Here is a 24297-nt window from a genome sequence, read left to right as displayed (position 1 = left end):
TTTGTGGTCTGGGGGCAGTTACAGGGCTCATTCAGCTGTGCTTGCCTCCTTGTTCCTCTGTACTTCCTGCTCTTGCTGCTGCCCATGACTTTGCATGACCCAGGTCAGCTCCCTGTCAATGTCAGCTCCTTGGCAAAAGGCTCAGCAGAGTTGAATTAAAAGTAAATTGATTCTCAGAAACAGCCCCAGCCCAGGACTGCCAGCTGGCACCAAAAAGGACATCAGTGAAACCCAAACAAGGAGGCTCTTACAGCAGTTGCCCCTTGCTGACTTCCTGTGCACAGCCCCTTGCAACCTAATGGCTGGGATAGGAAAATGGCAGGTTGTGTCACTAGCTGAGTGTCCCAGGGTCTGGGCTTTCAAGTGCCCCACCAAGGGTAGGGGTGGAGGCGCTTTGTTCTTTTGCTTCTTTCTCATTGTTAAAGCGCCTGAATGGTTCTTATGAAGACAAGAGGGGTTTTCCACTTGCATTTGAGGATACAAATATAGGTCTTTGTCTAGTAGATTACAAATGTAGGTCTTTGATTGGGGAGCTGGTGAGATAGTTGCATCCCAAGAGACCAGATCGGATGCTGAAGGATTGATTGCCTGATTTTCCCAGTCCCACTTGGATACACTAGTTTTTTCTTAATGCGAAACTCTAGTGTGTCCTGAACCTGTGAGAGGAAGTTCTCATAACCATTCTGCCTTTACAGGGAGCAGAGGATCCATGCGCACTGCAGGGCTGAGAGTGATTTTTGTGCTGTGGCATGACACGCTTCTGGAAGCTATTGGGTCTGATCCCTGCTTGTGGGCAAGAGGAAGGGCCTGGTGCACAGAGAAGCAATGGCCGGGCTTTTCCTGCTCCTCTGTTCATTTGGAGAAATCTTCTTGGTAGTGCCAGAAGAAAAGTCCTTCCTTGGCCACCAGATAACCTGCACCGAAGCCAAGTTCTTGGCAGGCCCAGACCAGCTGCAAAAGTGGGAGATGACAGGGTTGGTAATCACTAAGACTGTCTTGGCTGCCTGCTGGATGCTGCTTGTGTCATTGTGCTCAGCTCCATGCCATTATGTGCTCCTACCTCTCTGGTGCCTACCAAGAATGGGGCCTCTTGGTTAGATGTAGTGGTGGATTTGTCTCTCAGGGTTAGTCTAGGCTTTGGAGTCCCACTCCTTAGCTGCATTCTAAGTGCTGTGGATTCACTGTGTTATTTTGGGCAAGTCCTTCTGTGCCCATGCCTTGTTTTCCCTTGCCAGTAAATCAGGACTAGTGCTAAATGTCTGTCCCATGAGACAGCTGCAAGCCTTTGTGGGCGTGTGAAGTAATTTGAAATCTTTGCAGGGAAAAAGTTATTAAGAAAAGGTCTCAACAGTAGCAGCTTGCAAAGATTCCTATGTTGATCCTGCCATGGCTGCCTAGGTAGAAGGCTAGTACCATTGGCCCCTTGCTTGTAGGGCTCTGGACTCTGCAGGTGTGTGGGCCTTGCCAGGGTGAGGGAAGCAGGGGCACAGCCTGGGAGGAGCTCATCTGTTCGTAAGGGAAGTCAAGGGAAACCTGCATAGTTTCCAAACCGTGGAACCAAACAACATAGATTTAGGGCCAGATACTAGAGCAATCAGGGGAGAGGTGGGTTGACTTGGGACCTGGCAGAGCACTCGCAAGTTTCCCTGCCCTCCCTTGTTCCTCAAAGCAGTGTCAGCAGTGGTGGGGTCCCCTCCCCTCTCTTCAGGAGGGACAACGTGGGTTTGACTCACTGCTCTGGAACAGCAGGAACTGTGGTGATGTCAGGCCTCGAGCAGGGGAAGTGTGGGTGGAGACTGCAGGCCCTTCTCAGCAGCCCGGGGAGTTCTCCCTGCCTGAGCACAGAGCACAGAGCACAGGAAGAGCGAGCAGAGCCAGCCACGGCACAGGCAGCCCTGCACAGTCTGACCCCTCATGAGAGTGGGCACAGCAGCAGCCACGTACTGGCACCACAGCCCCAGAATGAACAGCAAGTACAAAGGTACTGTGACTTCCTTTGAGTCCTCTTTGTGTGTTGCCAAGCTTCACCACCATAGGCTCCCCACGCCACCCCCTAGATTTCACCTTGCTTTCTCTGATGTGATTATTCATAGCACCCAGGGGGAGCAAGCACCAGTGGGGCATGGGCTCGGTTTGACTCTCCTGGTGGCTGAGTTGAGGAATAGGGAGCAGGGGTAACAGGCTCGTGATAGAGACCACAGGGACGGGTGCCAGGGGAACAACCTCCATAGCCGAGGCAGTGGTTTGGGTGTCAGGATGCGTGGGATACACTTTGCAGCTTTATTTTTCTCCCAGCCCTGGCCTGAAGAGATGTCTGCCCTCCTCTCCTTAGTCTAGGGTGGCAGCTCCCCTCATACTTCAGTCAAGTTCCATCAGCACTGGTGTGGGCAAGGGAGTCTGTCTAGCTCCATCAGTGACTCAGGATGAGCCTGAGACTTGGGCCCTGGCGTGGGCAAGGCAGAACAGGAGGTCATGTCCTGCACTGTCTGGCCTGCCTCCTGCACAATTTGTTTGCATGCTGTTGATTCAGACAGGCAGAGGTTTGAAATATGCATAGAGATCTGGACAGTCCAGAGGAGGAGAGCTCTTCTGTGGTGCAGGAGCCCTGGCTTCTATTTCTAGTTCTGCTACTGACTCCCTGCACGTCTTGGGCAAGACCCTTCCTCAGCTGTGCCTCAGCCTCCCCTCTGAGACCTGGGGCAAACAACCCTCTCATTCATGGGGCTTGGGAGGTTCTGTGCAGCATCTGCAAGATGCCTTGAGCCTCACAGAGCGGAGACAGGCAAGGTGGCTGCTGCGATGATAGTGTGTAAACACGACTGCGGGTAAGCAGTATCCAGGAAGTGGCTGTGGGCATTCTCTCTGGTTTCACAGATAAGTGTGGGTCTTCAGGGTGGGACTCGGTCAGATGCTGGAGCAAGGCGGTGGGGACCCCACTGCAGCCAGAACCTGAGTGTGGCCTAGCCCCCATGCTCTGCCCAAGCTGCTGCACCACTTTGCAGTGGAAAACCACATGGGCAGTGTCAGACCCTTGAGGCAAAGCCTGTTACGTGCTCCAGAGCCGTGGGCTTTTGTTGATCTTGGTCCTGCTGTTGCCTGGGTCCCCTTTCTCTCAAGAGTTGTGATGTCCCAGTGTATTGTCCTGCTTGTCTAGTACACCTGGAATATGCAGTTCCCAAGCTATCCCTGGCCCTGAGGGGGCACCTTGCTCTGGTCCTCCTTACCCTGCTGGCTCTCTGCTCTGGCTCTGAGTCCCTGTGCCCGCTGGGCTGTTGTCAATCCCAGAGTCCTGTGTTTTGGGAAGGGCCCCTGGAGCCCTTCCTGGAGTGTGCTGTGCTGCCTCAAGCTCTCTGGTGTGGCACTTTCTGTGACTTCAGTGTTGATGCTTTACTCCGTGAGTCAGTGCCAGGCTGGTTTCCTCCTGTCGCACTCCTACGGTTTTACCATTTAAATTGCTATTTACAAATAATGAGATCCCTGAAATAAGCAGTGGCAGAAGCAGCTTGGGGCTGGAGCCGGTGACACTGAAGTCCCCATTGCAGCTGGTAGGAGTTTTTAAACATGTGTTGGGCGTGGGGGTGGGGTTAGTAACCTGTTGTTCAGGGGGATGGTTTCTTCCTCATCAGTGTGACTAGCAGAGCTATGGAGCACAGGGGGTAGAAGCAATGCTCAACCTTGGCTTCATGGTGTAGCCAGCAAATAGCTGTCCCCCCACCCAGCACATACTGGTTAGGACTGACAGTCCTGACAGGTGAGAGCAACAGTTGCTGAGCCTTGGTGCAGGACAGTAGTCTCCAACCTTTTGAAGTAGGAGATCACCTTTGGCATTTAAAAGCAACCCAAGATCTACTGTGTCCCACCAGCACACCACTCCCCATCATCCTGACCCCTGCCAAACAGGTAAGTCTGTGGGAGGGGAAGGAGAAGGCAGAAGGAGAAAAAATTATTTGGGAGAGCACCTCCCCAGCAGGTAAATCCCATCCAGCTGGGGTCCCACTCAGCTTACCCCTGCTCCTGCCTCTGCAGCACTGTCCCTCACTGCAGGGGCCTCCATCTAAGCCCCTGCCCCTTCCCTCCCCCACAGACTGACCTGCTGGACTGGGGTGCGTGTGTGCACGCATGCGGGCACTCAGCCCCTGCACCTCAACCTCAGATCAACTCCAAGAAGCTCCGAGATCTATCGGTGGATCGAGATCCACTGGTTGGTGACCACTGGTGTAGGGCCATGGAGGGGCAGAGCACTTGGCAGCTTTGTCGAATGTGGAACTGGAGATGTGTTATAAGGCTGTACATGTGCAGAAATGGTGTGAGGATGTGGTATTAAGCTATCCTCTCACCATAATCTGTGGGGGGAAACCCAGTTTTTAGGGGCCTTGTCCAGCGGATCACTGGGCATTCTTCATCCAGTGCTTCTGAGGAACTCTGCAATGGACTAGGTCTCGTCTTGGGAGAGCACTAAGTCCAGGGGAGGAGGGGAGACTGGGCTAGCCTCTCAGGCAGGTGTCTTAGTGGGAGGCAAGCTGCGTGGTGCCGTGTAGGTGCCGCGCAGGGGTGCAGGCACATTCGATCCTGCTCCCTTGCCTTGGAGAGCAGCAGGCTGAGAGCTCGTGGGGGGTTGCGTAATGGGAGCTATTCCTGGTGCCACTCTTCCGGAGCCTCTGGCACACTCTCAGGAATGCTCAGGGAGGGGACAAGCCGGGCTGGTTTCAGGTCAACACAATGGCAGTTTCTCACCCTAGGCAGCCTGAGTCAGGCTTTGGGGCCCAGTCTCTAGGAGCAGCTCTCTTCCACTCTTCTTGCAGCCAGTATGGGTCTGGTTGCAGGGTGGGCAGGACTCAGGTGAGCTGGTCTGGACTGGCCTGTTGGAAAAGCCCTTCCTTTAGTTTAGGAGCTGAGAGTGAGGATGCAAGTGGGGAAGGGATGTTTTGTGCATATTTGTCTCCCTTCCATTTCCATGTGTGTGCATTTGTGTCCAGCAAAGTGGAGTGGGGCATGTTGCAGAGAGGGTGTCTCCTCTTTGTGCCCTGATGGGTGGGTTCCTCCTAGGTAGCAGAGCTGCCTCCAGGCTGGGGTTGGTGCCTGCTCTGTGCCCTGGGAGGCATGTGCCTGGGGGGAAGGGTCACCAGTCACCTGTGTTTGCATGTGTATGCTGCTTACTGCTTTTCTCCAAACTATGCTATGGGGATGCAAACACAAACAGCATTGCCATGGCAACCGTGGTCACAGTCTAATGCTCAGGAACACTCCGAAAAAAGTTAGTACTTGGCAGACCCAGTCTTCTGGAAACCCCTGCCTCACTGGGGCAGCCACTTTGTCACCCTCCCCAGCCCTTCCCCAGCAAGAGCTGTGCTCCCCCATTGCTGCCCTCCTGGCCTTCCCAGGATGGGATCAAGGTGTCCTAGTCATAAGTCACTGTGAGTTAGGAGCAGCACTGGGGGTTGTGGTTAGGAGAGTTTGTGGGGAGGAGAATCACAGAGTGGAACATAAGGGCCTTGATGCAGGAGGCCTTACCTGAGCGGGGTTGTGTCTGTGCAGTACTCCAGTGCTGGTGCCCAAGCAGAGCTGTTCAGGTAGTGGGGTGCCAGTGGGATGCTGGTGTGTGTGTGTGTTTGTGTGTGTGGTTTGCAAAGCTCCAGTTGCTGCACAGCACTGTGTGTGAAGGCCCAGTCCTTTCCACCCTTCCTTGGGGATGCTCAGGGGCTTAAACAAGCACTTCCTCCAATTCTTCACATTTGTAGCTCCTTCCTTTTCCTGCCACCTTTCCAGTCCAGAGCCCTGAGTGAGGAACCGGCCAGTCTCCCAGGGTTCACAAGGGTGAGGGCCTCTGCCTGCCTCTCGGATCGAGGACTCTCAGGACTCCCTGTCTGTACCATCTCTCACTAGGGTGCAAGATCTTTCCGTGCTGTCATTACTTCCGTGGTGTTGAGGTCACAAGCACGTGCCTGTGATGTTGCTTCCAGTAGCTGGCAGGGTACAGTGGGTTTGATGAGGGCAAGCATGTCACTCAGCTGCTTTAGAAAGGCATTACAGATGTAATCCTTGCCCAGGAGCTTTCTCTGGGGGGAGAGAGCACAGGTGAAGCCAGTTCCCAAGAGTTATGGCCCTGGGATAGCCCTATGCATTGATGCTTTTCCACCCCCTACCTGCTGAGAAACCACCACCACCCCACCCAGTCACCTGCCTAAATCTCTGGTAAAGGAAGCCCATGGTCTGAGTGAACCCAACTAGCTGGAGATACTGCTGACATCTGTGACTCAGCAAAGCTTTCCCCCTTCCCCCAGCTTGTGGCAGAGTGAGGGGTAGCTAGTTTCCATGCAGGGTATTGGGACAGGGGAAGGAGGTCTCTGGATGGGTCACTGCCATGCCCCCTGTGATTATGCAGCCCTGGGTTCTCAGCTCCTCCATTTTGACCTGAGCTGCCTAGACAGGGGGAGTAAAACGAAATCAGCTCTGCCCCCTGGGCAAGTCCAGCAAACATCCTGCACGCTTTGCAGTGGTTACTGGATATTTTCTCCCCAGGGCTGCTCAGAGACTGGAGGGGGCTTAGGGTGTATGTCCATGCCTAAACTGTGGGCTCAGCTGACATCAGTGCAGCTACACAAACAAGGATGCAAAGCCTCAGGCAGTGCAAAAGCACTGGTGCCAAGAGTCCTAGGGCCTAGGATTTAAGGACTCTTTTCCTGCAAATATTTGTCTTGGAATAAGGAGGGATGAAGGCAGAAGATGAGACAGGAAGAGCACAGTGTCTCCATAAGGTCGTCAAAAGGAGCCTGGTGCAGCAAATGTCGAGCACAGAGGTCCAGGGTGCCAGCACAGCATTCTTCCTCCCAACAGGTTGCACTTATTCACCAGTGCAGGAATCCTTGATGGGGCTGTAGCTCAGGTGCTCTGTCAGTGAGGACAAGCTCTACTCCTTTATTCAGGATGTTTGTGGCCTGCTGGGGGGAGCTCACAATCTGCTTTCTCTAGGCCCTGCTAGAGGGTTGTCAGCAGCAACTGAGAAGAGGTTGAATGTGTGGGCAGATGCTTTGTGCGATGACACAACACAAAGTTACCCTAGTTTAGGGGGTTGTGTCCCTCTGTCTGCTACTTTCATATGCTGGTGTGATGGTGATTTTTTTTCAGTGGTGTGAGCATGTCTGCTGTCTAGGCCCTGAAGGAACAGCAAGGCAGGTTTCCCTACCTGCCCTTCACTGCTGCCCCCCAGTCCTTCCCCAGTGTCAGCCTTGTGGGGCTCTTGACCACATCCCCTCCCCTACTGCTGCTACTCTGACCTCCTCCCCAGTGGGAGTATTGGAGGGCCCTGGGCATGAATTGGGATGGATGAGGTTATATGGGGGGCTAAACCTGAATGTGGTTTGGTGGTGCTGATCTTGGGCCTACCCACAAAGCTTTTAGAAAAGTCTCTCAGAAGCAGGATTTGCCTTAGTTCAAAGGTTCAAGCTGCTTGTGGTTCCTGAGTCGTCCCCTGTGCTGTTGACAAACATAGCAGCAGCTGCCTGGGACTCTTGAAGCAGAAACTGGTTGAGACTAATCCAGCTGGTTTCACTCTCCGCCCCAGTGCAAAAAATAAATTGAGAGTCAACATTCTTCCTCTCATTGTCATCTGTGGGGGAGGCTCACAGTGATGGACTCGGAAGGGGGAGGCCTTCGATTGTTCCTTAGCCCAGGGGCAGGGGGTGCAGAGGGTCCAGCAGGAGCTTGTAAAGGGGGTACATGCCCCTGGGGCTCTGCCTCAGGTGCATCACTGGAGGACATGGGGGTCATTGATTTCTTGCCCTCGATGCTGTACAGCCAACAGGCAGGGAGACTGTGGTCTAGTGGTTAGAGTGAGGGGCAGGAAGAGGCTGAAGTGGGCCTCCTGGTTTCTGTTCCTCATGCTGAAGCCTTTTCCATGTAGCTTGGAAAAGCGGCCACTGATTTAGGGGAAGGAGAGGGTAGAAAGGTAATGATGTGAGACATCTTGGGGCCAATAGCAAGAATGCTTGCAAATCTCCTGTTGGGAACCAAAATGTGGAACTACTGTGACTGTAAAGCAAGGCAAACTGGGCCTGGCTTCCCCTTCTGTAGATCAGCCCCCCAGAGGGCTGGGGGGCCAGAGCAACACAGACAGTGTTTAGGTGGGTGATGCAAAAATGAAAAGTGTGATGTCACGCATGCCATCAGCCTCCAGTTCTTGCTAGCGCTGGTTGGGGTGGAGAGGTTCTGCCTATTAAACTCCTGACCTCCTCACAGAGGGGTCTGATGGGCAGAGCCAGGTGTCTGGCCTTTCCCAGTCAGCTGTTGATAACTGGAAAATCCAAAGCTTAGGTTGTTTTGCTAGGTCTTACATTGTTCTTCTTCTGGTGCTTTCTGTCAGAAGATATCCCCAACCACTTTGCAAGGAGTTCAGTAGCATTATCTCCATTTCACTGATGAGGAAGCTGAGGCATTGGGTCACCCTGCAGACCTAAGGCAGAGCTGGGCATTTAACTTGGGTCTCTGTAGCCTATTGCTGTATCCAGTAGGACACACTGACCACCTCCCAAATCTGCTTCAGCCTCCCCAAGAGGGATGCTGACCCCTGTGTAGGGCATGAAGCTTTTCAAAGTGCTGGCATCCTGGATGAGCACCAAGGCCAGCCTGTGCCACATGTCCTGTTACCACCCTCCTGCTGCTGCTGCTCTGTTCTCTGCTTAGACTGTCTGGGAGGACTTGGAGGTTGTGGGTCTCAGTGTGCTTATGCCTAGGACAGGGCAAGAAGAGGCTTCTTTGATCAGTGCCTCCCTGGCTGTGGCAAGGCCTCATGGGAGCTTTTGGGTGCCACCAGCTGTGTCCACCCTGCCAGGAGCACCTAGTGACTACCCGCACCCTCCCCCATCTCCCCACTGCGGTACCAGTCAGTGCTTATCTCTGTAATGTCAGGAATGTGAGTGCTGGACCTCTCCCACCCTCCTGAGCCAGAGACCAGTCCTGGAGGAGTGAACAGGGCACAGGGAGATCCCTGTTCTCTGGGTGTCTTGGTGCTTGAGCCCTGGATTACGCCTGCATCCACCTGGAGCCGTGCCTTGCTGTGCTGTTACAAGGGGTACCCCCTTTGGAGTGCGCTGACTTTGGGGTGCAACCTCCAGCCCTGTGCTGCTGATTCCTGTGTGTGCTGACTGCAGGTAGTACTCTGGTCAACTTGTGGGTGCCAGAGGATCCCTTGGACTTGCTGCACTGAGGGCCCTGGGCTCTGCTCATTCAGGGAAGGTAGGTGGGGGTCAGAGGACCTGTGTGCCCAGCCCAGTGCTCAGGACCTTCAGGACCTGTGGCTGTCCTGAGGATAAGCTTTGTGCTTGGGAGATCAGGAAGAGGGACTTGTAGTCCCTAGTGGTCCCCCTTTGATTATGGGAGCCTGGGGTTATCTCTGAGGGGGCCTACACACACAGCCCCCTCTTTGGGTTCATGGTGCTTAGTATCTCAACCAGCAATTCCCTGCCTTCACAGGGAGGTTTGAATTCCCACCCTCAGCACCTCCCCCATCCGGTTGGGGTTGCTGAAGAATATCTGGATTCTTCCTTCTCCTGGGAGCAGGAGAATGGGGCTTCCCTTTGGGCCCCTGCTTGGGGCAGGGCTGCCAGGCAGTGGAGAACAGTCTGGTGCAAAGTGCAGCGGGATGTTTGGTGCCAGGGATTCTAGGGAGAGCGCCAGCTCCAGGGGCCAGGGAGAGAGACTGGGAGAAAATGGCCACAGCTCCAGTGCAGATCTCTGAGGTGACACCTCGTTGTTGCACTTGCTGGGTGGGGCAGAGAGTACCATGGGGGGGAGAGGGATGGCGGTGGGGGGCAGCTGGCACAGAATGGAGGGGGGCAGTGCTGAGTGCCCTGTAGTATGGCAGCAAATGGAAACTCGTTGCTGACCCTCAGGTATCTTGACTGGCCTGCAGCTGCCTGTGCCATAAGGGCTTCTGGTGCTGCCCAAGCCCTTTCTGCCCTGGTTTTGGGCTAGGATCTCTGCCATGAACTCACGGGTAAATCCTTGGCAGAGCTCGGTGGGAGTGCCCCTCCTCTGTGGTGGAAGGCAAAGCTCCAGCAGAGTGAAGCTTTGGTGGTGTGTCCTGGTGCTGAAAAGATGCAGTGCTCCCTCACGTGCTCTGGCCAGCAGAGGCAGGGGCACAGTTATTCTTGCACCTGATGAGCACTGTCCTGCTAAGACGCTGACTAACTTAACACTTTGGGCTGCCAAAAACATATCCCAGCTACAGCCAGTTTGGAGCTGTCTGATTGTTGGGGACTAGCAGCTGCTGTCATTATGCTGGTCGCAGCACAGTCCTGCCTGTGCACAGTCCACAGTGGCTTCTCCTTATCACATCCATCACTGGCAGCTCTGCTTCCCTGTCCCCCAGCAACCCACTGCATCTGCCTCCTGCTTCTGGTCCTATGCAGAGCCTGTCAGCTCCATGGGACTGCCCTAGTATGTTCATACAGCACCCAGAACATATGGGACCTTCAAGTGCAGCCATCATCAGTGGTACAAAGTCCTTGCTGGGCTTCTTCCATGGGTGAGCTTGTTGGGGTGCTCTAGTTTGGGGGGCTCATGTTGGACAAGCAAAGAGGGGGCAGGCTGTACCCCAGTATGCATGTTGGGTCTCTGCTGCCCCAGCCCAAAGGCCATGGGTGGGTTTGGGCAATAGGCTTGCTGGGCAGTTGTACTCCCCTTTCCATGGCACCTTTGGCAGAGTGGTCAGGCTAGTGCTCACGCAGGAGGCCCTATGGGTTGTGCTTAGCCTGGGAGAGCCACACTGCTCTTCTGAGGCCAGCTTTGGTGGAAAAGGCAGTTCTGAAGAAGCCAACCCTGCCCCACACCCAAACCCCTGGTGCCCTTTGGGGCTAGTGTTGCCCCATGCTCAACCCTCCTTCTGGCCAGCTCAGGGGCATGGGTGGAGTTAGCTCCAGCACAAAAGCCAGCCCTGCCCAGGCCCCCTGAATGGTGGCCCTGCTTTAACTTTAGATTCACTGCTACAAATAATGGCCTATGGCAGCTGGTACCTGAGCCGGTGGGCTGCGTGGCTCTGTGGAGAGCCGATTAAATGGCTCCAGAGAGGGTAATCTCTTCTCCCAAGGCCCTGTGGGTGATTTGGGCTGTTTAGGATTACAGCTTCTTTGTAATGAGCTTAATTGGGACAGTGTTGCCCTAGAAACCAGAGGGCTGGCACTGAGCTAGGGTCTGGGCTGCTGGACTGGCTGTCCCATTCAGCTTCCTTAATGGCCGCAGCCTGGGGCAAGAGTGCTGGGGTGTTGAGGGGTCCTGTGCTGCACCAGTTGTATGCTTGGATCTGCTTTCCAGGGTTTTGTCTGGGCAGCACTAACCCTTTAGTGCTTCATGGAAGTGCTTGCCACACACCCCAAGGTCAGTAGCAGGCCAGCTGTGGCTGCAACAGCGATGAACGTGCCAGTATCCTGTGCTTGGTGGAGCAAAGAGCTGAACCTCAACATGGCCATGTGCTGGCTCAGTCCATGGGGACCATCTGAACCCAGCTGGCAGCTGACCAGGTGTGTTCCACTGCAGGCAAGCGGGAGGGGAGGAGGTGTGTGAGGACACCCCTGGGGTCCTGGAAGTGTGGGTGGAATCAGCTGGTTGGGGTGTCCAAGGCAGCAGCAAGGAAGCTTCCTGGGGTGCTGGGGTGTCCAAGGCAGCAGCAAGGAAGCATCCTGGCCTCTTGAGGTTTAACTCAGCCACCCGGCCAGTGAATTTGTAACTGATGGGGTTGCCCTGAATGCTGTGTTCATGTTGCACTCTTCCTGCCATGTGGACATTGTGCTGCATCACCATCCTGTCCATGGTGATGGGCCATGTAGAGGGTGAGCTCCATGCAGCTCCTTGGCTAGAAGAGACATGCCATGCTGGACATGGGTCCAGGGTGTGGGGGAACCTCCTTCACTCCCACATGATGGTGAGCAGCATTGTCACTCCCTTCAGTGAGTATCAGGTTTGTTCTAAGCCTGAAGCACTGCCCCCTCAGCATGTTATCCTCTCCCCTCTCTGCTCAGCCCTGTTTGCTTTGTCTCCCTCAGAGCAAGCTCACTGTACCCCCAGGGGTCTTGGACTGTCCCCAGGAGGTTGAGAGTGTGATAGGGTCAGGTCAGGGGGCAGGGCTCCTCCTCCCCCTGGAGGAGGTCTGGCTTCAGGCTGACTGCATTATTGTTCAGGCCGCAGCCACTTGGGCTCTGCCAGGGCATCCTTCCTGGCCCCTCCAGCCCACTGCTGGGATCTAGTCATATTTGGTGCTACTGGAGGGGGAAAAGTTTAGCACTAGTGGCTTCTGGAGCAAGGACTATTGCCTCTGTTCCAGCAGTACCAAGGACCCAGCTCTCTTGGGTCCTTCTTTCTTAACAGTGCCCTTAGGGTACTGCCTTCCTCCCCATGTCACATTCTGTGGACCTGTCGTGTCACTGTGGTGCTTTCCAGATACTGCTGCCTTTTCCTTGGCAGGGAAGAACTCTGGCAAGGTAAATATATGGTGCTGTCCCAGCTCCCCTCTGTTCCTGGCTCCCCCAGAGGCTGTGGAGGAAGTGGACTGCCTAGTAGGCCAGTCTTTGAGTGTTCTTCCTGCCCTGCCACGGGTGGGACTTTGTTCCTTGGGCTTTCCCTCCTGTGGGTGTGAGTGTAGAGGCAAGCCTTCCACTTCTCCTAAGGCTCCATGTGGGCCCTGGAACCTGACCTGGTGGGCAGAGCTTCTTTTGAGGCCTCCTGTGGGAGACCACTGTACTTCATGGGTATCCTAGGCTGCAAAAGAGTGGGGGGACTTGGGCATGGAGACTGGGAGCCAGTTTCTGGAGTCAGGGGAAGAGATGCATGGGTCTACAGGATTGGAGGTCCTGTTTGGACTCTCAAGTTGAGCCCTGTGCTTCCATACTGCAGGTGGGGACCTCTTCTGCTCCCCCTCAGCAGGGCACCTAACAGGTGCTTGGTGTTGATTTTAACCCAAATGCCTTTTGTAGCTCCAGTGCCCCTGTTTGGGGTACAGTATCCCACACTAGCTGGGGAAAGTCCCCCTCGGCCTCTGGTGCTAACATCCTTGACCCAGATCATCTATGAGGCAGCTGTGCCCTGAGGGGACCCTGTAGCTCATGTAAAGCAGGCCCCCATCTATTCCTCCTTTTCATGAGGAATCCTCTAGCAGTGGCCCTAGGATCTGGTAGTTGAGCCTTCTTTGTAGAATCATGTGGAGCACTTGAGTCTCTGGCTCTGGGTGATGGGCAGTGAAGCCCTTATTATCACACAGCACCTGGTCTGGGGCTCTGACTTCTCTGCCTATTTGTGGGTGTGAAAAATGAAAGGGAGAGGCCCATGTGGGGTCTTGTGGGAGATCCCAGGAAGCCTGGGGATACCAGCAGCAAGCTCCAGACCTGGGGCCTCTCAGGCAGGGCATGCACTCCTCTTGGGTGAAGAGGCTCCCTAGTTACTTGGGAGCTCAAAGCTGCCCCAAGATGGGAGTGTGACATTCCCTGCCTAACCCCTATACACCATTGCCGGAGGGCACTAGAGACTGGCTGTTGTGGTCTGTTGGCTCCCCTGCCTCTGCCTTTCATTCTTAGCTGTCTTCTGCCATTGGTGCCCAGCTCCAGCACAGAGGGGAGAATCATGTCCTATGAAACGGTGTTAACAGCCCAACCCTCTTCAGGACAACTGGCAGGCAGGTGGGGCCCCAAAGGGCTCTTCATCCTACATGGCAATGAAATACAGCTGGCTGCCTCACCTGCAACGTGGGGCTGGTCACCTCTACTGCCAGCCTCATTTGTCTTGATGTTGCATTTAGTGGGCTGCCTTGGCCATGGCTGAGTGGTCTGTGCCATGCCTCAGGTGAGCAGTGTGGAGGGTCTCCAGTCTCAGGGATTTACAGATGCCTCTAGAGTTACCAGAGGATGGCTGTATTCATTCAAGTGCCCTTTAGGGTGCTGGGTTCAGAGGCCTCCCAGTGCCATGCAGGATTGGTGAATTAGGGGGCTATGGGTCTATTCCTGCCTTGGCGGCTCAGAGTAACACGCTTTCTGCCCACATCCTGCCCATGTCTCACCCTGCTCCCTAGCACCTGTGCCATGCAGCCAGGCAGGCATTGGGCTGTGTAACTGGCGAGTCAGCTCTACGTGCTTGGCAAAGCAAGAGCATGGCCCCTTGCATTTTGGTGCCTTGCTGCACTAGTGGGACTCTGGGAGTGCTCACTTGCATGCAGGAGTATGTGTTCAGTGTGGTGTGCTGTGGAAGGCTTGCAGTGAGAGAAGCAGCAGAAAGGGTAACATAGGGAGGGAGAGCAGGAGGACTACAGAGCACGGGACTTTCTCAATGCTTCACACACTTCAGCAGGTGGGTCTGCATTTCCCAACTTTACAGATGGGGAAACTGAGTCCCAGAGAGAGACAAGATAATGTGCTTAATGTGTTGCTGGGGTAGAGCTGTGAGCAGAGCCTTGAAGGCCCAAACTCCCAGGCTGCTAGTAGCTGTCTCTTCCCAAGGGACGCCCTTTCTGTGAATGTGGCTCTGTCCAGAATCAGCAGCTCCTTGCTGAGATTCTGGGTACCTTCCTGGTGAATCAGTTCTCTCCAGTCAGGGGCTCAGCCTCTCCATTAGCTCCCATCAGGGAGTCTCTGGAAGCACTGCCTTTCCTGCTCCAAGTGTGGAGTTTCCAGCAAGGGGATTTTGGGGATTCTTCTGCCCTGGGCCAAGGAAGCTGGGGACTTTCCAGTAGGCTCTGTTGTTTGCAGGTTTCCATCCTGGCAGCCAAAGGAAAAGGAAGGAACCTTTACAAGTCACAGAGGGCTGGTACTTGGGAATGATGCCCCTGCCTCTTCTACTCCCCTGCAGCTCTCTCTGACAGGCTTGGCATAGGCTGGCCTGGACTATGCATGCGTCCTCGGTGCTCTCCTGAGGCCTCTTGCTGCCTGGGCTAGAGGCAAAGCACCTTCCAAATACTCCTGTGTCCACAAGCCACTCCCCATGCCCTGCATCCCAAGTCATGCTCAGCTGCTCTGGACTAGATGACGTGCCCTGCAGTCTGCAGCAGCACCACTGCCCTATACCTGCCTCTGAGGTGGAAGCTTTTTGAGCAAAGGCTGGTAGCATGCTACACCTATCCAGTGAAGGGTTACCAGCCAGTTGCTTCTCTCCAGCCAGGATCACAAGTCATAGAATCATAGAAAAGTAGGGCTGGAAGGGGCCTCTGGAGGTCACCTAGTCCAGCCCTCTGCCTGCGGCAGGGTCATCCCTATCCAAAGGAAGGTGGAAAAATAACCCTGACACATAGCAATAGAAGGGGAAAGAATTTCTTCCTGGTCCCAGGTGGTAACCAGAAAAGGCCAGAAGCATGGGAAATACCCGTGGCAGAACATAGGCATAGCTACTCCTAGATCATCCCTGATCACTGTTTATCCATCCCCTTCTTGAACACCTCCAGTGATGGTATTGCCACAACTTCCCTAGGCCATCTATTCCACTGCTTCACTGTTCTAACAGTGAAAGTTTTTCCTTATAACCAGTCTAAACCTACTTCGCTGCAACTTCAAGCCATTAGTTTGTGTTCTGCTCTTTGCACCAAGAGAGGAAAGGTGTCTTCCCCCTCTTTATGGCAGCTCTTCAAGTGTTTTAAATCTGTTTTCTGCATGCCTAGCTCCTTCAACCTTTCCTCATATGATTTGCCTTCCAAGCCCTTTATTGATGTTGCTTGCCTCTGGACCCTCTCCAAACTTCTCCACATCCTTTCTGAAATCTTGAGCTCAAAACTGCACACACAGTTTCATAAATTAAGTGTTGGGCATCTCATGTTGGGAGCGTGTGTGCTTGCTCTGTCAGGCAGGCAAGTCTAGGCAGGGGGATCACATACACAGGGCTTTTGGGATCACCTCAGTAGGAAAGAATAGTGACTCTTAAATCTCAGGGATCTCCTTGATACTTTCTCTTCAGTAGGTCAAGTTCCCCACCCCAGAGAGGATGTGGGGAGCTCTTGCTGGTGCAGAGCACAGGGCTGTGGTTTGGGGGTGGCTGAAGAGGAGTGTGGGAGGTGGACTGGAGACAAGGAAATGGCTGAGCAGATGGGTAATGGGAACACAGGAGTGGGGAGGAGGGTAGCCTGGAGGACTGAGGAGCTGTGGAAGAGGAGGCTGGAACCTAGTGCAGGAGGAGCCAGGAAGATACTGAGGGGCACTGGGGCAGCTGAGCACCAGTGGTCAAGGGCTAAGAGTGCCAGGGCCTGTTTTGAGTGTGTGTGTTGGGGGGAGGGGGGTTGCTTTATTTCCATTCCATGAAGCTGGCTGTCTCCTAGCTCAGACCCCCACCCCTGCAGGGCAGGGCAGGGCAGGGCAGGGCAGGGCTGCTTCTGGGACAGGCTGGCTCCTTGACGGGAAGCAAGGCTCCAGGAAGGCTTGCACAGGATCCAGGGCGGCAAGTGTTTCCTGCTATCTGGAGCCTTGGGCTCTGCTCTGCTCTACCCCGCTTCCACTGCCTGTCTTTACCAGGACTGGACAATGGGATTGCTTCCCATCCTTGGTCATAGCCTTGGCACAGAACTGTCTGAGGTGCTGCCCTCCCCAATGCCAATGCTCTGCATCAAGTGGTTTGCCTGGAACGCAGCCCGCTGCCTGTTTCCATGGGCAGCCTGTACCCTGGAAGTAGCTCAGCTCAGTGGGGAGCAGGGAGTAGTAGTGGGTGGGGGCCAGGCATCTATCTCCAGGGTGAGCTGTGCTAATTTAGTCACTTCCCAGAGCTCTAAGGCTGGGAAGAACCATGGGACATGCATGCTCTTCCCTGAAACCTGCCATGGCAGTATCCCCAGCTGTGACCAGGACTGCTGGTTCCCATTGCTCAGAGAGTGAATGGTCAAGCCTGCCTGCTCTGCTCATGGGCCAGCCTCTGCCTTTGCAGAGCAGCTCATTAGCTGTTCAGGAGGAAGCATTTGTCTTCACAGCTTTGAAGATGGATGAGAAGGAGACACACTTGGAAGGGGCTGGAACCTGAGCTGACCAGGTGCACTCTTGTTCCCTGCAGCTGCCTCAGAGCTCCCTCCCCACTTCCTGTGCCAGCTTGGCTTTTGCTGCCTTCAACCCTTGGCTGCTCCAGCCTCTTATTACCATACTCTGTCTCCTTCCCCTTACAGGGAGGCCCTCCAGGTCACACTCGACGATGTCGCTCTCTGTGCGACCCCAACGTCGCGCCCTCGCCGCCAGGATCAATAGGAGCCAGTCGTTTGCTGGGGTGAATTCAACGCAGGACAAGGCCTTCAGGTAGGCTGTCTCCACTTGGCTTCAGCTGCTGGGACAGGGAGGATAGGACTTGGCAGATACAGTGATACCCACAAGTGAGAATCCCAAGTGCACTGTGGTTTGGGGGCTTCCCTGAGCTACCTCTTGACACTTACTTTAGCACCTATTTTAGCACCTGAAATCTAGGCTGCACTTGGAGTGGGGGATCTTGCCATCAGACATTTGTGCAAATGCAGACACAAGAAGGGGGAAAGGTCAACTTGCCTAGACAAGAGAGAACTCGGGAGTCCCGATCCCATGTCCCACCTCAAACCACTAGATCATTCTGTCTCCCAGTCCCTATTTGCATTTTGTCTGGCAGCTGGATTGAGCTGGTCTATGAAGGGGATGTTCAAAGGATCTCCCTCAAGGAGGCTTCTGAACAGAATTCTGAGTTCCCTGATGCCAGGGTCAGCTTGCGCTGCGGGAGAGTGCGCAGAACCACTGGTAGATGGGTCAGGACTGGAAGCTGGTACAAGTCCCAGCCACTCTGTGTGAGGGCTCTGAGGTGAGGGGTCCAAATGCATACCTGGATCTTGGAGTGTCTGCTGTGTTGGGTACGTGCCTTCAGCCAAAGGAAACAGCACTGGGGTTGCAGACTCTTCCGAGTGTTGCCCCCTGCCCGCTAGCACTCCCTCTGTCTTGCTCTGGTTCAGCCCTACAAAGTTTTCTAAACTTACAAGTTGGTCTTATTACCAAAACGGCCTGGCACTTGGATAGTGTGTCATCAAACATGGGGAAAGAGAGGTAGAGATCATGGCTAGCACTGGAATCCATATTGCTCAACCTGTTCACCTGGCAGGTGAATGGAGATGTTGAAAAGAACCACAGAGAGAATTGATCCCTGTGGGATTTCACAAATGGGGCATCTTGTGGCAGAGGTGCAGTTTTCTGTTATATGTTAGATGCATCCCACCAGGATGAACTTGGACTGCAAGGTGAAGCAGCATCGTTTCACTGTCAGCAGTATCAAGTGCTGCAAAGGGGTTCAGGCCAATGAGAATGGGTATATATGACTTCTACTAAGGGTGCACCAATAGCCATTTTTGGGGCTGATACCGATAGCCAGCTTTTAAGGAGACATATTGGCTGATACCGATCCGATTTCCAATGCACAGCTCTTCAGCTTTTAAGTCTGGTGTCGTGGAAGGGGTGTGGGGGTGCAGATCATGGCCCCTGCAGTGAGGGAGGGAATGGGGCTGGGGTAGGTGCTGACCAACCGGGGCGGGGAGGGGCACGGGACAGAGCCGCAAGCAGTTCTGCAGGCACAGGTGGTTGACGCTGTGGTTGGTCACCCTGGATAGATCCTGAATATCTGCTTTGGAAATGCCCAGGGAGGCTGATGGGAAGGTTTTCTTGGCCGTAATACAGCCTCAGCACAGGCACAATAGAATTTTTTCCCAACCTTTTTGTTCTAGCCTTTGTTTTCTGCCATCAGTGTGAGGATTAATCTGACACAGGGTATTGGAAAACTAAGGAGATCTGTGCGGGTGATGGGGAAGGAATGGACATTCAGGGGCCAGGTTGTGATTCCCCAGGCCTATGACTCCTGTCTCCGGTGGGCAGAGTGCTGTTCTTCTTTTGCAGCTTTGAAATTTGGTGGAATCTGAGTTCTGTGGTTGAATCATGATCGTTATCTTGCTTCTTTGGAGTAGCTGGGAGAGCACTGACAACTGCCTGAAGGAAAAGACAATTTCTCCAAGACATTGCCTGGGTTGTGATGCTCTTGATATCAACATGTAGGTCGAGGAGCAGTCCAGACTGTGTGGCTAGGAGCAGAAATGGCTGGAGAAGGTCCTCGGGGTGTGAGCAGGAATGCACTTCCGGGGCACTGAGTATTCAGAGAATTCAAGTGAGTGCAAGATGGAGAGGTGGAAAAATCTAAGCACAGCACAATTTCCATGGAGTCGGAAGGCAGAGGACAGGGAGGTGTCTGACTCAAGTTCTGTTGTGTGGAACCAAGTCCTCTTCTGTGGAACCAAATTTCTGTTGTGGTTTTATTAGCATGGGGTTCAGATGCCATCCCATGGGGATTCCCATGATGTGTGGGGAGGAAAGGGAGCCCAGTCTGCATTCCTTTCTATCGGATGCTGTATTACACACTTGCCCTTGGGCTATCAGGTCACATTTCCTGCCTCTGGAAATAGTGAAGGGTTGGGCACTTCCTAAATCGCTTACTGAAGTCCATGGACATTTCCGGCATGCAGTTCTGGTTGAATTTGTAATGCTCAGCTTGAATTGGAGCAAAATAAACTCCTTCGGTAAAGGATCTTGATCTCTGAATGCAGGAGTTGCAACAAACCCCTCTCCTTGGCCAGATAGCTCAGACCTGAAGCTAAAGCTGCATTGGTCCAGGGCCAAGCAAAGAAGCATGGTGTAAGGTCCTGTGTGCTCTGAACTCTCATGGCAGTAGATAAGCCCTAAAACTGCAGTGGCTATGGGTGCCATTTCCAGAACCAGCTTTTTAGCAGCACCTGCCCTGAAAAAGCTCTGGCCTCTGCTTCAGTCCCAGGGGCTGTTTGAATACCGGCTTTGATTGTCTGGGCCTTGCATGTCATGGGGAACATGCAAGCCCAGACTCTCTCAATGCTTTTGCTGGGCAGCTGAGTTTCTGTAGGGAGCAAGCAAACATCAGTTCATCCTGGTTAAACAGAGCCCTATTGTTTTGCCCAACAGTGTGTACTGAAGGTTAGCCTGCAGAGTACAGTAGGAGAAAGATTAGCTTTTGCTGAGAGGATGGAGGCATCCTCATGTGTCATTGATTTTCCTAGTGAACAGCTTTCCCGGTTTGTGGTCCCCAGCAACACCTATACAAGGCCACATCAACTGGGAAATAAAATTCAGCACCTTCCATACCTCAGCCATGACCAAGTTTGGCCAATATGGCAGGGGTGTTTGCTTGTGCTTCTTGTCCCTATCCTCTGGGGAGAGAGGGGGCACATAGAGCCCCTGTTAAAATCATGATCCGGACCAGGCTAAAACTTAGTTGTATAATGTAATGTCCCAAGAGCATGCCTTAGCCACAGCTTGCAGCTATGGAGGAGCAGTCACTAGTTCCAGTCCTGCTGCATAGGAACTGGCGGGCAGGCACTTTAATGCAGACAGGACACTTCCCATTGCTAGCATTTCCACCATCCTGTTGCCTAGACCTGCCCTGGGCAGTGTTAGACATCCCTGTGTTTCAAACCTCCATGTTTTTAAAAAATGTCATCTTTCAGGTCAAATCAGTTCCAAATTATATAGACTGAGCAGAGCTCAATCGTTCAAGTGTGGGTGGCACTACCACCAGCAAGTATCCTACCTCTCAGACTCTTCAGCCTGGGGCTTCAGATACTCCCAGATCTGGCATCCTATATGTAAGCCCCAAGCCTGGAGGCCTTGGAGTTAAGATAGCCCTGGTTTTACTTGCCCCTAGCCAAAAGGCTGAAGGAACAAGCTAGAGGGAAAGCCGAGAGCAATCCCCCATCACCATAAAGAGTGTAGCTGAGGCATTTATAGACTCTAGCAGGGGTGCCTGCCTGCAATGCATTGGACAGGACTACACCACGTCATTCAAGGCCAAAAGAAGGGTATCTCTTCTGTCAGGTACATAAAAACCACCTGATCATGGTGTTGATCGTAGTTGGAACTACATTAGTACCATGCTGAGGAAAGGGGGTAGAGGCCTCCTGTATGGTGTTATTTGTAGTGCAGGCAAGGAAAGCCTGAAAACCTTGTATTGTTAACTGTTTGCTGTCTTTCTACTTCATGTGCAAATTCCTTCCTCCCTATATCAATGGAAATGGGACCCAGCTGTGCCCATAGAAATGCAGAGTCCTCAAGGGTCATGTAGTCCCTCCCCCTGCTGTGAGCCAGGAAATAGACCATTCTTCACAGATGTCTCTATCTTGGTCTTAAAACCCTCCCACAACCTTCCTGGCTTGCTGGTTCCAGCGTCTCTTGACACTCACAGTTTTTTCCTAATATACAACCTAAATCTTCATTGCTAAAGTTTAAGCTGTTTTCTTGTTATCCTTCCCCCAACGGACAGTAAGAACAAATTATCACCATCCTCTTGTTTATAACAGGTTTTTAGGTACTTAAAACCTATTATTCTGTCTTCCAAGCTTTCTCTTTTCTAGACTAAAGGAGTCCAGTCCTTTCAATCTTTCCTCATAAATCTGTTTGTTTACCTTTCTCAAAGTCCATTGCTCAAAACTGGGCTCAATAATGCAACTGAAGTCTCTCCAGCATCCAGCAGTGTGGAAGAATTACCTCCTGGGTCTTGCCTTATACAGTCATAGAATCATAGAAAATTACAGTTGGGAGGGACCTCAGGAGATCATCTAGTCCAACCGCCTCCTGAAGCAGGACCATCCCCAACTAGATCATCCCAGTCAAGGCTTTGTTTAGCCAGGTTTTGAAACCTCCAAGGATGGAGATTCCACAACTTCTCTGGGTAACCAGTTCCAGCGCTTTGCTACCCTCCTGGTGAGGAAGTTTTTCCTACCATCTAACTTAAACTTGCCTTCCTGCAAACAGACCATTGCTCCTTGTTCTGTCATCTGCCACCACTGAGAACAGTCTCGCTCCATCCTCTTTGGAACCCCCCTTCAGGTAGCTGAAGGTTGCTGTTAAATCCCCTCTCAGTCTTCTCTTCTACAGACTAACTAAGACCAGTTCCCTCAGCATCTCCTCATAAGTCAGTGCCCCAGTCCCCTCACCTTTTTTGTTGCCCTCCGCTGGGGTCTCTCCAATTTGTCCACATCCTTTCTGTAGTGGGGGCCCCAAAACTGGACACAGTGCTCCAGATGTGGCCTTACCAGTGCTAAATGGAGGGGAATAATCAGTCACTTCCCTCCATCTGCTGGCAATACTCCTACCACTGCAGCTGAGTATGCTGTTAGCTTTGGCAACAAGGGCACACTGTTGGCTCCTATTCATCTTATTTTCCACTGTAACCCTCAGGTCCTTTTCTGCAGAGCTGCTGCTTAGCCAGTTGGTCCCCAGCCTGTAACAGTGCAAGAGATTGGTCTGTCTTAAGTTCAGGACTTTGCACTTCTTACTGAACCTCATAACATTTCTTTTGGTCCAGTCCTCCAATTTGTAGAGATCTCTCTGAATCCTAACCCTACCCTCCAGTTTATCTACTACTGCCTCCTGCTTGGCATCATTTGCAAACTTGCTGAGGGCACACTATGCCATGTTCCAGGTCATTGATGAAAATACTGAACAAAACTGGCCGCAAGACCAACCCCTGGGACACTCCACTTGATACCAGCTGCCAGCTAGACATCAAGCCATTTACTACTATTTTCTGAGCTTGACAATCCAGACAGTTTTCTATCAACCTTACAGTCTGTTTGTCCAATCCATACTTCCTTAGTTTGCCTCAGAGAATTTTGTGGGAGATTATATCAAAAGTCTTGCTAAAGTCAAGGCATTTCATATCCACTGGTTTCCCCCATCCACAGAGCCAGTCATCTCATCATAGAAGGCAGTCAGGTTGGTCAGGCATAGCTTGTCCTTGGTGAATCTGTGCTGATTATTCCTACTCAGCTGCTTCTCCTCCAAGTGCTTAGAAATGGATCCCTTGAGGACCTGCTCTTTCCAAGGACTGAGGGGGGGGGTGATAGATTTGTAGTTCCCTGGATCTTCCTTCTTTCCTTTCTTAAAGGTGGGCACTAGATTTACCCTTTTCCAAGCATCCAGGACTTCTCACAATCATCATGAGTTTTCAGAGATGATGGCCAGTGGCTCTGCAGTCACATCTGCCAACTCCCTTAGCACCCTCGGGTGCATCCTGTCCTGCCGCATGGACTTGTACACATCTAGCTTTTCTAAATAGTTCCTCACCTGTTCTTTTACCACTGTTGGCTGCTCACCTCTCCCCAAACTGTGCTGACAGTTCAGTAGTCTGGGAGCTGACCTTTCCTGTGAAGACTGAGGTAAAAAAGGCATTGAATACTGTTTCTGCATCCTCTGTCACTAGGTTGCCTTGCCCATTTAGTAAAGGACCCACATTTTCCCTGATCTTTGTCATGTTGCTGACAATACTTGTAGAACCCCTTCTTGTTATGCTTCATGCCTCTTGTTAGCTGCAATTCCAGTTGCTCTTTGGCTTTCCTTACTTCATCCCTGTATGCCTGATCAATAGTCTTACTTCTCCCTAGCTGTTTGTCCAAGTTGCCACTTCTTTTGTGCTTCCTTTTTGTGTTTTAGCTTACAGAAGAATTCCTTGCTAAGACAAGCTGGTCTTCTGCCATACTTGTTAGCAGAGGTGCGATATAAAGAAAATTGATTATATCAGAAATCGACCTGATGTTGCCAATTTAATTTGGCTGATAAATACCCATGTGTGCATGCAGCCACAGCGCAGCACGCAAGCATCAAGGAGCAAAGCCTGGCAGCTTGGAAAGCTGCGTGCAGCTGGTAAGTCTGTTGTGGTGGACGGGGAGGGAAGGGACATGGGGGTACAGATCAATGCCCCTGTGGTGAGGGAAAGAGTGGGGGTGGGGCTGGAGCTGGGGCAGGTGTAGCCCAGCTGGAACGGGGTGTGGGATGGAGCCACTGCTTGTCCATGGGTGTGGGGAGGGGGAGTGGCTCCTGCCACTGTATGCACCCCGGGAGGTGGGGAGGGGTGTGCCCCTAGGTCTGTGCAGGGTGGGGCCAGGGGCTGCACTGGATTCTTTCCGGCAGGGTCAGCGACTGGGCAGGCAGCAGTGCTGGGAGGGGGCTACAGGAAGGGGGGCTGGTAGCATCCCCAAATTTAATGGTAGCCCTGTCCCAGCACTACCGCTCCCCAGGCCAGCACCCCCTGGGAAGATCCTAGCATGCTCCCTGGCCCCAGCCTGCAGCTGCAGCCCACCTGCCCTGCCCCACACATCTGGGTGCGCATGCCCACCCCCATGCCCTCCTGGGTTGCATGCAGTGGTGGGAGCCCCCCTTGTCCCCGCACCCCCCAGATGAGCCATGGGTCCTTTCCTGCCCCACCCCAGCTGGGCAGCATCTACCCCAGTCCCTCCCTCAGAGTGGGGGGCATTGATCTCCCTCCTGCCCCCCCCCC

General features: G+C 53.2%; 1 protein-coding gene across 5 annotated transcripts in view; it reads left to right on the top strand.

The window, feature by feature from the left end:
- The first annotated feature begins 1863 nt into the window (after positions 1 to 1863).
- Positions 1864 to 24297, top strand: part of FAM65A (family with sequence similarity 65 member A) — a 59663-nt gene continuing 37229 nt past the window's right edge. Inside the window, exons 1-2 of one of the 5 annotated variants that reach the window (XM_019505862.1) lie at positions 1864 to 1981; positions 17108 to 17234. In XM_019505862.1, coding sequence (XP_019361407.1) covers positions 1915 to 1981; positions 17108 to 17234 — 194 coding nt within the window. In that variant the 5' untranslated portion in view covers positions 1864 to 1914. Of the gene's footprint in view, positions 1982 to 8997; positions 9232 to 17107; positions 17235 to 24297 lie in introns of those variants that run through there. The other 4 variants (XM_019505864.1, XM_019505860.1, XM_019505865.1 and 1 more) reach the window with 4 other exon arrangements.

Source organism: Gavialis gangeticus, unplaced genomic scaffold (genome assembly GCF_001723915.1).
Source record: "Gavialis gangeticus isolate Ggan-Ray unplaced genomic scaffold, GavGan_comp1, whole genome shotgun sequence".
NCBI classification, from domain to species: domain Eukaryota; kingdom Metazoa; phylum Chordata; order Crocodylia; family Gavialidae; genus Gavialis; species Gavialis gangeticus.
This window is presented reverse-complemented; position numbering and strand designations above follow the sequence as displayed.